Source organism: Coregonus clupeaformis, chromosome 5, assembly GCF_020615455.1.
Source record: "Coregonus clupeaformis isolate EN_2021a chromosome 5, ASM2061545v1, whole genome shotgun sequence".
NCBI lineage: Eukaryota > Metazoa > Chordata > Actinopteri > Salmoniformes > Salmonidae > Coregonus > Coregonus clupeaformis.
The window spans coordinates 28,194,485-28,207,061 of NC_059196.1; the positions used below are offsets into that span (position 1 = coordinate 28,194,485).

Consider the following 12,577-nt stretch of genomic DNA (forward strand, 5'->3'; position numbering starts at 1 on the left):
TTTCCCTCAGATTACAGCGATCCACAAAGAATTCGAAAACAAACCCAATTTTGATAAACTCCCTTATCTACTGGGTGAAAAACCACAGTGTGCCATCACAGCTGCAAGATTTGTGACCTGTTGCCACAAGAAAAGGGCAACCAGTGAAGAACAAACACCATTGTAAATACAACCCATATTTATGTTTATTTATTTTCCCATTTGTACTTTAACTATTTGCACATTGTTACAACACTGTATATATACATAATATGACATTTGAAATGTCTTTATTCTTTTAGAACTTCTGAGTGTAATGTTTACTGTTAATATTTATTGTTTATTTCACTTTTGTTTACTATCTACTTCACTTGCTTTGGCAATGTTAACATACGTTTCCCATGCCAATAAAGTTGAGAGACAGAGAGACAGACAGAGAGAGAGACAGAGACAGAGACAGACAGAGAGAGAGAGAACAGTGCTGATTTGTTGTCCTTTGCTTCTCTCTCTCTGTGAGCCAGAACTCCCGCTATTACAGTCACGAGGCAACACACACACACAGCTACACACACAGCTACACACTCTTACCGCACTGTGTGATGTAGTCAATGCAGCGGTCCACTATAACAGGGATGTCAGTCTCAGTTAGTTGCTGCTGACTAAGAGAGTCTCCTGCACTGCCTGCTGCTCTCTGGATGGACACACACCAACCCTGGAAGTCAAGCTTCCTCTCCCCCTCGATGTACAGAGTCCTGGAGGGAGGGGGGAGGGAGGCATGGAGAGAGGGGTGGTAGGAATAATGAGAGGGAGAGGCAGAGGAAGGAGGGAGGGAGAGTGGGGATAACAGGAAGGGGGAGAGGGAAGATAGTAGAATTTCAAACCTCTTTAGTGGGTCAATATAATAGTGCTCATTTAGCCTCCTATTCAGTCCTGTTTCAACTCTTCCATTCCCCTGAACAAACAACAAACAGAAAGTAAACATAAGTGTTGTTAGAAAGTCAGAGGCAATATGGCAGCACTATCCTCTCACCTGCCTCTCTCCACCAGAACCAGCACCTCATTCTCCTGCTGGATCGCTGTGACAAACACACATATGGAACAATTTAATGTAATGGTGGTACAAACAGTGTGTGTGTGTGTGTGTGTGTGTGTGTGTGTGTGTGTGTGTGTGTGTGTGTGTGTGTGTGTGTGGTCTTGTTCTTCTGACCTTGTGGGGACCTGAAATCCCCAATTGTCCTTATAAGGATAGTAAAACAAGTAAAATTCTCCCTCGTGGGGACACCATTCTCACATCCCCATGAGGACAAAGGCTATTTTAAGCTTAAGGGTTAGATTTAGGGTTAGGGTTACAATTAGGGTTAGAGTTAGAATTAGGTTTAGGCTTTAGGTTTAGGTTTAGGGGTTAAGGTTAGAGGCTATGGTTAGGGAAAATAGGATTTTAAATGGAAATACATTTTAGGTCCCCACAAGGATAGAAGAAGTGTGTGTGTTTGTACTCACAGAGCTCCTGTAGTTTGCGTAGGTGTATCTCCTCCTCTTCCTCACTGTCCTCTAGGTAGGCATGGAGGGAGGAGCCAACCAGTGCGAACCAGCCAACCCGAGGGCTCTGTAGGTTCAACCCGTCTTTGTACTTCAGCCGGCCAATCCGCTCAAAGCTCAGTCTCAACAGAGCCTCTGCATTGGGCGGAATAAACGTCTGGGGAGAAGAGGGGAAGTTAAATGTGTTCAAGGACACATCCCACAGCTGAGCCTTGACCTTGATTACCTAGGTGATGGTCAGTGTGAGTGGTTTCCTAGGCGTCGGTCAGTGTGAGTGGTTACCTAGGCGATGGTCAGTGTGAGTGGTTCCCTAGGTAAGGGGTTTTCAAACTTTTCTTGCCCAGGGACCACCGCCAAGGCAAACCGGCGACCCCCATCATATGTTAGCAATAAATCAATAAATCACGTCTTGTCTTATCAGGTGAATGGAAAGTAGAAGCAATCAACATTTTAAAATTCATCGATTTTGACCTCCCCACAGTTCATTGAAAGAGGAATTATAAACTCTAACATAGTATTTTAGCTAGAAAGGTAAAAGTATTTTGGCAGCGTAGAGACAATTTGACTGTTTTCTGCAATTCTATGCATTTTGCCATGGCTAATGCTGTGTTCCTCTGCTCAAACATTATAACAAAATCAACTGGCATGTGCCCTGAATACACAGTTTTTTCGATTCTCCTTGACTTCTCAGATGGTATTATTTAAAAATATATATATTTTATCTGGTTTTGGTCATTTAAGTTGACACTAAAACTGTTTTTCCAATATGAAAATTACCACTAGACGGCCTGCCTAAGAATTTTTGGTAACACTTCACTTGACACCCAGCGTCATAACACGTTATGACAAGGTCATAACCATGTCATGATGTCATAAAAGCTGACATAACTTCTCAGAATCTGTCATAATATGGTCATAACACTGTCCTGACCCATATATTTACACCTCTTCTGACATATATTGCATAATTTATTCAAAAGTGTTTTTTCCCTGCCAAGCAGTTTACTTCTGTTTGAAAGTTTGTTTCTTAAGTCCTTTGTTGTTGTTGTTGTTGTTGTTGTTGTTGTTGTTGTAATGAATTCTTTACATTCATATTTCAAATAACTTGTAGAGAATACACTTGATGACTGTCATAAAGCATTATGACCATCCTGTGTCACTTTACTTGGACTCGTAAATGTCCTTTAAATTGTTGCTAGCACCACAGTTACAGTCACTAACGCTCTAGATAACATGAAAACAGTCCAACCAGCTCTGCTACGGTCAGTAAAATGGTCAGAGTGAGGTGTTCTCTCATTTGTGTTTGGAAGTAGCTAGCAAGCTAGCCAACTTTATCCATTCAGCTTGGGCGCTTGACTGCCGTTGTGAGGTCAGACTCGGATCAACTCTAATCCTCGGTCAGATAAACATTAAATGGCACATGGTTATATCTGTGTGGTTGTTTCAAGTCCAATGCGCTCCGGCTGTTTGAGGGGTGCACATCACCAGCAAAGTAATTTGTATCATTTTACTTTGTCTGTGAAAACCATTAGCACAGGCAAGTTTAGCCAGTCATTTATTTATTAATATATGGCTCTTGGATTAGCTACAGTATACCACAGCCTCTGCCATAGAAACAAAGGGAGCATGCCTTTGTGTCCGTGGTTACACCTTTAAATGCAGAAAACCGTTCCTCTTTAGCCCCCCAAAAATACTTATTTTACTGGAGTTACATTTCTTTTCCTTCTGCCGCAGATTCGTGAGACGCTCTTAAAGGGGTACACACAAATGAACCATCATGAGTAAGGAACTATGAAAATATTTCAAATAAACCCTATTTAATATATAAAAGCTTTTGTCATAGAAAATAGATGATTTGCAGTATGGATCAAATGGAGGTCATTACCACTAAATCAATTGAGAAATGTACACTACATGTCCAAAAGTGCTCGTTGAACATCTCACTCCAAAATCATGGGCATTAATATGGAGTTGGTCCCCCTTTGCTGCTATAACAGCCTCCACTCTTCTGGGAAGGCTTTCCACTAGATGTTGGAACATTGCTGCCGGGACTTGCTTCCATTCAGCCACAAGAGCATTAGTGAGGTCGGGCACTGATGTTGGGCGATTAGGCCTGGCTCGCAGTCGGTGTTCCAATTCATCCCAAATGTGATCGATGCGGTTGTCAGGGCTCTGTGCATGGTGATCTTAGGCTTGTGTGCGGCTGCTCGACCATGGAAACCCATTTCATGAAGATCCCGACGAACAGTTATTGTGCTGACGTTGCTTCCAGAGGCAGTTTGGAACTCGGTAGTGCGTATTGCAACCGAATACAGACATTTTTTACGCACTACTTGCTTCACTGATCCCGTTCTGTGAGCTTGTGTGGCCTACCACTTCGCAGCTGAGCCGTTGTTGCGCCTACACGTTACCACTTCACAATAACAGCACTTACAGTTGACCGGGGAAGCTCTACTAGGGCAGAAACTTGACGAACTGACTTGTTGGAAAGGTGGCATCCTATGACGGTGCCACGTTGAAAGTCACTGAGCTCTTCAGTAAGGCCATTCTACTGCCAATGTTTTTCTATTGAGATTGCATGGCTGTGTGCTCGATTTTATACACCTGTCAGCAATGTTTGTGGCTGAAATAGCCAAATCCACTAATTTGAAGGGGTGTCCACATACTTTTGTATATATTGTGTAGTTGTGCCGCAGAATTTTATATCCCATCAAGGTGTGCCACGGTTCAAGAAAGGTTGGGAACCACTGACCTAGGTGACGGTCAGTATGAGTGGTTACCTAGGTAAGGGTCAGTGTGTGGTTACCTTGGTGATGGATTTGACCCACTCCATGTGGCTGTCTGGGTCGTCAGTTCCAAACAGATAGACACGCTCAGAGTCCGAGTACAGCTTAAACGTATGGTCATAGCTGAGAGAGAAAGGGAGAGAGATTGTTAAGCAATTAAGAGGGAAAGACTGGTTTAGAGTGATGGAAGAATAGAGTGTTTGGTAGGTACCCGTGTCTCTCTGGTGTGTTGACAGCCAGACAGACTATCTCTGTAGACTTCAGTGCTCCGTTGGGTGTAGAGTTCTTGTCACTCTCGTAGTAACTAAAGTTCCCATCATTTAACGTGCACCAGCGACGACTGAACTCTGGAGAGACAAGAGCAACCAGAGAGGACACACATCATTCAGAGGACGTCATTCACAGAGGACACATTTTGACCAAGCCAGCATCATCACCTTGAGCTAGGTGAGAGGAAGGGACTAGAGGACCAGAGGAAAGAACTTGGGGAAGGGACTAGAGGAAGGGACTAGAGGAAGGGACTAGAGGAAGGGACTAGAGAAAGGGACTAGAGAAAGGGACTATGGGAAGGGACTAGGGAAAGGGACTAGAGGAAGGGACTAGAGGAAGGGACTAGGGAAAGGGACTAGAGGAAGGGACTAGGGAAAGGGACTAGAGGAAGGGACTAGGGGAAGGGACTAGAGGAAGGGACTAGAGGAAGGGACTAGGGGAAGGGACTAGGGAAAGGGACTAGAGGAAGGGACTAGGGAAAGGGACTAGAGGAAGGGACTAGGGAAAGGGACTAGAGGAAGGGACTAGGGGAAGGGACTAGGGAAAGGGACTAGAGGAAGGGACTAGGGGAAGGGACTAGGGGAAGGGACTAGGGGAAGGGACTAGGGGAAGGGACTAGAGGAAGGGACTAGGGGAAGGGACTAGGGGAAGGGACTAGGGGAAGGGACTAGGGGAAGGGACTAGAGGAAGGGACTAGGGGAAGGGACTAGAGGAAGGGACTAGGGGAAGGGACTAGAGGAAGGGACTAGGGGAAGGGACTAGGGAAAGGGACTAGAGGAAGGGACTAGGGAAAGGGACTAGAGGAAGGGACTAGGGAAAGGGACTAGAGGAAGGGACTAGGGGAAGGGACTAGAGGAAGGGACTAGAGGAAGGGACTAGGGAAAGGGACTAGAGGAAGGGACTAGAGGAAGGGACTAGAGGAAGGGACTAGAGGACTAGAGGAAGGGACTAGAGGAAGGACTAGGGGACTAGGGGACTAGAGGAAGGGACTAGAGGAAGGGACTAGAGGAAGGGACTAGGGAAGGGACTAGGGGAAGGGACTAGGGGAAGGGACTAGAGGAAGGGACTAGGGGAAGGGACTAGGGGAAGGGACTAGAGGACTAGAGGAAGGGACTAGAGGAAGGGACTAGAGGAAGGGACTAGAGGAAGGGACTAGGGGAAGGGACTAGAGGAAGGGACTAGAGGACTAGAGGAAGGGACTAGAGGAAGGACTAGGGGACTAGGGGAAGGGACTAGAGGTAGGGACTACGGGAAGGAACTAGAGGACTAGAGGAAGGGACTAGAGGAAGGACTAGGGGTAGGGACTACGGGAAGGGACTTGGGGAAGGGAGTTGAGGACTAGAGGAAGGGACTAGAGGAAGGACTTGGGGTAGGGACTAGGGGAAGGAACAAGAGGACTAGAGGAAGGTACAAGAGGAAGGGACTAGGGGAAGGGACTAGGGGACTAAGGAAGAAACTAGGGTGTGTGTGATTGGCTCACCCTCCCTGGCCTTGCGCTCCGTGATAGGCCGGACCATAGAGGCAGTCTTGAAAAGGAAACCATTGTGAGTGACGGAGTGCTGCGGTGAATAGTGTTGAGGCTCCATGACCCCAGCCACCTCAAACCGAGGCAGCTCTGCAGACACACAACAACACACACACTCATTATTAAACAGGAATAAACAACATGTAAATATGTAAATATGTGAATTAATAAAAATGAACATGAATATACAGCTGTGGAAAAAATTAAGAGACCACTGCAAATTTTTCTTAAATCAGCATCTCTACATGTATGAAAACGATCTCTACTGACCGGGATGACCGCCAACTCATTCGAATGTCACTCAACAACCGTAGGATGACATCAAGTGACCTAGAAAAAGAATGGCAAACGGCAGCTGGGGTGAAGTGCACGGCGAGGACGGTTTGAAACAGGCTCCTAGGGGCAGGGCTGAAGTCGTGCAAAGCTAGAAAAAAGCCCTTCATCAATGAGAAGCAAAGAAGAGCCAGGCTGAGGTTTGCAAAAGACCATAAGGATTGGACCGTAGAGGACTGGAGTAAGGTCATCTTCTCTGATGAGTCCAATTTTCAGCTTTGCCCAACACCTGGTCGTCTAACGGGTTAGACGGAGACCTGGAGAGGCCTACAAGCCACAGTGTCTCGCACCCACTGTGAAATTTGGTGGAGGATCGGTGATGATCTGGGGGTGCTTCAGCAAGGCTGGAATCGGGCAGATTTGTCTTTGTGAAGGACGCATGATTCAAGCCACATACCTTTTGCTCTGACATTGTTCCCCAATTCTGAGGATTGGTTTTTCCAGCAGGACAATGCGCCATGCCACACAACCAGGTCAATCAAGGTGTGGATGGAGGACCACCAGATCAAGACCCTGTCATGGCCAGCCCAATATCCAGACCTGAACCCCATTGAAAACTTCTGGAATGTGATCAAGAGGAAGATGGATGGTCACAAGCCATCAAACAAAGCCGAGCTGCTTGAATTTTTGCGCCAGGAGTGGCATAAAGTCACCCAACATCAATGTGAAAGACTGGTGGAGAGCATGCCAAGACGCATGAAAGCTGTGATTGAAAATCAGGTTATTCCACCAAATATGGATTTCTGAACTCTTCCTAAGTTAAAACATTACTATTGTGTTGTTTAAAAATGAACATGAACTTATTTTCTTTGCATTATTCGAGGTCTGACAACACTGCATCTTTTTTGTTATTTTGACCAGTTGTCAATTTCTGCAAATAAATGCTCTAACTTACAATATTTCTATTTGGAATTTGGGAGAAATGTTGTCAGTAGTTTATAGAATAAAACAAAAATGTTATTTTTACCCAAACACATACCTATAAATAGTAAAACCAGAGAAACTGATCATTTTGTAGTGGTCTCTTACTTTTTTCCAGAGCTGTATATGAATAAACATAAGCATGCTATCTGTCAACATGAGTGTGTGTGTGTGTGTGTGTGTGTGTGTGTGTGTGTGTGTGTGTGTGTACCTGTGTTGAGGTTGTGTGAGAGGAACTCGGCCTGTAGTTTCTGGTTGTGTGTGAGTGCCAGGGAGAGGGGGGAGGGACAGTCAGCCTGGCCAGTAGAACAGTTCACATCAGCTCCACAGAAGACCAGACACAATGTCTCCAGCACATCACTGCACTGTACGTTTATACACAGGGCCTGGAGAGGGAGAGGGAGAGGGAGAGGGAGAGGGAGAGGGAGAGAGAGTGGGGGGGGGGGGGGTAGGAGGGATAATTGTTAAAAATTCAGAAAATGTTCTGATCACTTTGTCAGTATTACCTAGTAGGAACTAACTTGGCTGCCATGGAATGGTGTGATTCTGAGAAGGAGCTTTTTTGGTTGAAACAGCAGTGACCAGACTCGTTGTAGCGGTCTCACAGCAGTATTAGTAAACTTGATTCTGAATTCATGGTTCAGGGTCTCAGGCAGTTCTAAAACAGTGTGACACATAACCTACGACATTCCACAAGCCTACACATTCCAAACCTTACTCCAACCTACAGTCCACCTGTTGTGGTTGGGCAAAGCAGTGGTGCAGCCTGACTCAGAGCTGTGGTTCATAACAATCCACTCTTAAAGTGTTTCTCAACTGAGACCAATGACTCACATCTCTGAGGACTTTAAGGTTGAGGCTACAGGGGGGTACAATCCTCCAGGGTGTAGGGACAGGGACAGGGACAGGGCAGGAGTATATTGGATGAGGGGACAGGTTAACTCAGAACCAGGCTAGGAAATTAAACCAGGTCAGGAAGAGAGGGATAGACTGCTCCATTGAGAGAGAAAGATAGAAACCAGGAGAGATGGAGAGATAGAGGGAGGAAAGAAAGGAGGGTGTTTTTACAGCTGAGCTCAATGCAGCCTTGCAGCTGGAGCACACTGAGACCTAAACAGTAACAAATGCCTTATTACACACACACACACGCACGCACACACACACGCACACACACACACACACACACGCACACACACGCACACGCACACATACGCACACTGCGGCACTCTCTCTGAACCAACAACCCACCTCATCCTTCTCCTGCTCTCTCCTTCTCCCTCCTTCTCTCCTCCTCCTCCTCCTCTCTCCTTCGCTCTCCTCCTCCTCCTGCTCTCCTTCTCATTCACTCTCCTCCTCCTTCTCTCCTCTCTCCTCCTCCTTCCCTCTCCTGTATATTTTTCTTCTCCATATCCCTCCCATCAGTCCCATGAGGGAAGCTCAAAGTCAGACACACACACACACTCAGGTGTGAGCTATAGCACCAATCAGGTCACAGGAGGGCTGAGCAACAAGAGAAGAAAAAGTCCTCTGGGAAATAAGTGTTTCAAGACTTCCAGCACACACACACACATACACACACACACACACACATTTACACACACAGACACACAGGGAGGAATCCAATACTTTTAGACAACCCCTGGAGAGAGCGAGAGAGAGACAGCGAGATATGTTTTTCAGAGGATCGAGTGGACTGCACTCTATACCCTGGGTGTGTCTCTGAAAACATAACTCTCAGTTAGCTACAGTCCTCTCAGTTAGCTACAGTCCTCTCAGTTAGCTACAGTCCTCTCAGTTAGCTACAGCCCTCTCAGTTAGCTACAGTCCTCTCAGTTAGCTACAGTCCTCTCAGTTAGCTACAGTCCTCTCAGTTAGCTACAGTCCTCTCAGTTAGCTACAGTCCTCTCAGTTAGCTACAGTCCGCTCAGTTAGCTACAGCCCTCTATCCTCCCCCTCCCCCTATCTCCCCTCCCCCTATCCCCCCCCCATTCCCCCTCTACCCTCCCCCATCTCCCCCCTCCCTCTATTCTCCCCCTCCCTCTATCCTCCAACTAACAAAGGTTTTACACACATGGAAAGCAGAGGATCACACATGCACACACAAACACACACAAACACACACGATAGACACACGAGACAGGAAGAATGAAGTGTGATCCATATGTTCCAGCATTACCTCACTAGAGAGACCTAGCAGACAGAGAGGGAAAACAAGGCTGAGGAGAAAATCAGAGAGAGAGTGATATGAAAGGAAGAGAGGAGCAAATTAATAGTAAGAGAGAAAAGAGAGAAACAGGGAAGAAAGAGAAAATGGAGAAATAGGGAACAAAGAGATGAGTAAAAGAGGGGTAAGGAAAGAGAGAAAGAGAGTGAAGCCGTGTCCTAGTAACTGATCCATACAAGATATCTCCCTCTTTTCCTGGCAGCCGTATTGACACACATCCAAAGTCCAAACAAACAACCCCATAAATGGTTTAGTGTAGTCAGCCACACCCACGCTTCTAGCGCGCACCGCTAACTAGCTAGCCATTTCACACCGGTTACATGTGACTCCATGTGTTCTTTGTGTGGTCAGATTCTCCAGAGTCTCACCTTTCTGAATCGACAGCCTTGTACAAGTCCGCTCCCTCTCCCACTCTGCTGAACTATGCTACCATCTTACAGCACATCACTGCTAAACTACAGGTAACTGCCAAAATAAAGGAAACACTTGAGTAAATGAAGAATACAAAGTATATTGAAAGCAGGTGCTTCCACACAGGTGTGGTTCCTGACTTAATTAAGCAATTAACAACCCATCATGCTAAGGGTCATGTATTAAAAATGCCCAGTTGCCCATTATTTTGGCTACCATGGCTAGAAGAAAAGATCTCAGCTGTGTTTGAATACCCATACTAACATACTGTATACTACATACTTAATGAGTATATACTACATACTATATACTATTAGTTCCTTTTACGCTCTGGCCGAGGAGTAGGGTTGATCCGAGCGTTCTGACCTCCCAATGGCACTCAAGCACCCAAGCTAACTGGCTAACTTGCTAGCTACTTCCAGACACAAATGAGAGAACACCTCACTCTGAACATTTCACTCGCCCTAGCAGAGCTGGTTAGGCTGTTTTCATGTTATATGGAGCTTTGGTGACTGTAACTGTGCTGCTGGCAACAATTTAATTACGCTTTTTTGCCGACGTTTACTGACACCGGCCACATTCAACTGGTGTTGAGTGTTCGTAAATTCATCAGTTATTCTGCGCTCTGGCACAGATATACTCAGACGAGAGTGCTCTGAAATCGGAGTAGATAGCCAGAGCGAATTTACGAACACATCCGAATGTCCATTGAGAACGCACAACAACTATATCACTTAGCTAAACTAAGAATTACGGGAATAATCAAGTCAATAAACGTTGAATAGTTAGTTAGATAGCATATAGTTAATATACTGGCAAGTTCGATGTATTAATAGCCAACTAACGTTAGGTAGCTAGCTAACATACCGGTACATACTGCTGTAAGGATAGAGTAGCTAAGAAATTGTCAGCCAACATAACGTGTAAGGTAACTTATTTGAAAAGTCATTACTCTATTACATTGCTCAACATTTTCTTAACATTTGTCATAATTAGTTAAAGCAATGAATTTGTATCCGCTCTCTTTGGACTTCGGCTGCATATTTTCCGGTATTTTCTTCAAATTTGAAAACGTTGCGAAGCCACACCCATTTTCTGAAGAATTGCATTATGGGCACTAAAAGCACGGAAATAGTGTCCACTTCTTGTATACTTCGTATTTTGCCGAATGTAGTATGACATCCGGGAACTTTTGGCATACTAACTATATCCATACTATGACCAATAAGCATACTATATATGCAATTGACGTCACAAATAGTACGGTTAGTATGAGTATTCGAACACAGCTAGTGGCTTTGAAAGAGGGGTCTCAAAGGAGCATAGGGGGTTTAAAGGGTGTGTGTGTGTGTGTGTGTCTCAGTCACCAGATCTCAACTCAATTGAACACTTATGGGAGATTCTCCAGCAGTGTCCGAGACAGCGTTTTCCACCACCATAAACAAAACACCAAATTATGGAATTTCTCGTGGAAGAATGGTGTCGCATCTCTCCAATAGAGTTCCAGACACTTGTAGAATCTATTCCAAGGCGCATTGAAGCTGTTGTGGTGGCTCGTGGTGGCCCAACGCCCTATTAAAACACTTAGTTACCTGTATGCTAGCATCTCATGGCACATCACTGTTAAACTATGTTAGCATCTTACAGCGCATCACAGCTAAACTATGTTAGCGTCTTAAATCACATCAATGCTAAACAATGTTAGCGTCTTATAGCACATCACTGCTAAACTATGTTGGCATCTTATAGCATATTACTACTAAACTATGTTAGCATCTTATAGTATATCACTGCTAAAAAATGCTAGCATCTTATAGCACATCACAGCTAAACTATGCTCACATCTTATAGCACACACTGCTAAAGTATGTTAGCATCTTATAGTATATCATTGCTAAACTATGCTAGCATTTTATAGTATATCTCTGCTAAACTATGTTAGCATCTTATAACATATCACTGCTAAACTATGCTATCATCTTATAGCTAGTGCCAGGAGTTTTTCCTGCTCGACTGACATGGTCAGGAAGAACTTGGATCCTCATTTGCTTGCTAAGCTACACAGTTATAGTGAAGCTAAATTATGTAAACGTTTCTAGCATCCCGCAGTACAGGCTAGCACTGCTTTTACATGGCTGCCATTCTACCCCACAGCTAACCTCCACATGCTAATTCATCAACCAACCCAGTGATTAGACAGGAACTGAGAATATTAGTTTGAAAGTGTGACTGTAGGCTGACAGTGCTATGAGACGCGGAGTGTGTGTGTGGATGGTTTCGGATATGTTTGTGTGTGTTAGTGGTTTAGGAGTTTCTTCATTTGTCTGTGTGGTTCAAACCCTACACCCCAACCCGAGCATTCCGTTCTGCAACCTCTGGTCTCTTGGCCCTCCCACCCCTACGAGGGGCCGGCTCATCCCAGTCAAATCTCTTGTCTGTCCTGGCACACCACCGATGGTGGAACAAGCTTCCCACTAACTTCAGGCCAGCTGAGTCCCTGCCAATCTTCAGAAAACTTCTGAAAATCTACCTTTTCAAAGATTATCTTGATTAATCCGACAGCACCCCCCACCTGACCCCCAAAATGTA

The 12,577-nt window shown here is 45.2% G+C and overlaps 1 protein-coding gene across 7 annotated transcripts in view; it reads right to left on the reverse strand.

Moving 5' to 3' along the window:
* LOC121566786 (arf-GAP with Rho-GAP domain, ANK repeat and PH domain-containing protein 1-like) overlaps positions 1 to 12,577 on the reverse strand; it is an 80,169-nt gene that overhangs the window by 24,281 nt on the left and 43,311 nt on the right. For all 7 annotated transcript variants that reach the window (XM_045213860.1, XM_041876677.2, XM_045213863.1 and 4 more), the window contains exons 13-19: positions 7,565 to 7,739; positions 6,055 to 6,189; positions 4,516 to 4,651; positions 4,325 to 4,427; positions 1,480 to 1,675; positions 1,010 to 1,055; positions 568 to 731 (exon numbers count right to left, since the gene is read on the reverse strand). In XM_045213860.1, coding sequence (XP_045069795.1) covers positions 568 to 731; positions 1,010 to 1,055; positions 1,480 to 1,675; positions 4,325 to 4,427; positions 4,516 to 4,651; positions 6,055 to 6,189; positions 7,565 to 7,739 — 955 coding nt within the window. The remainder of the gene's footprint in view (positions 1 to 567; positions 732 to 1,009; positions 1,056 to 1,479; positions 1,676 to 4,324; positions 4,428 to 4,515; positions 4,652 to 6,054; positions 6,190 to 7,564; positions 7,740 to 12,577) is intronic.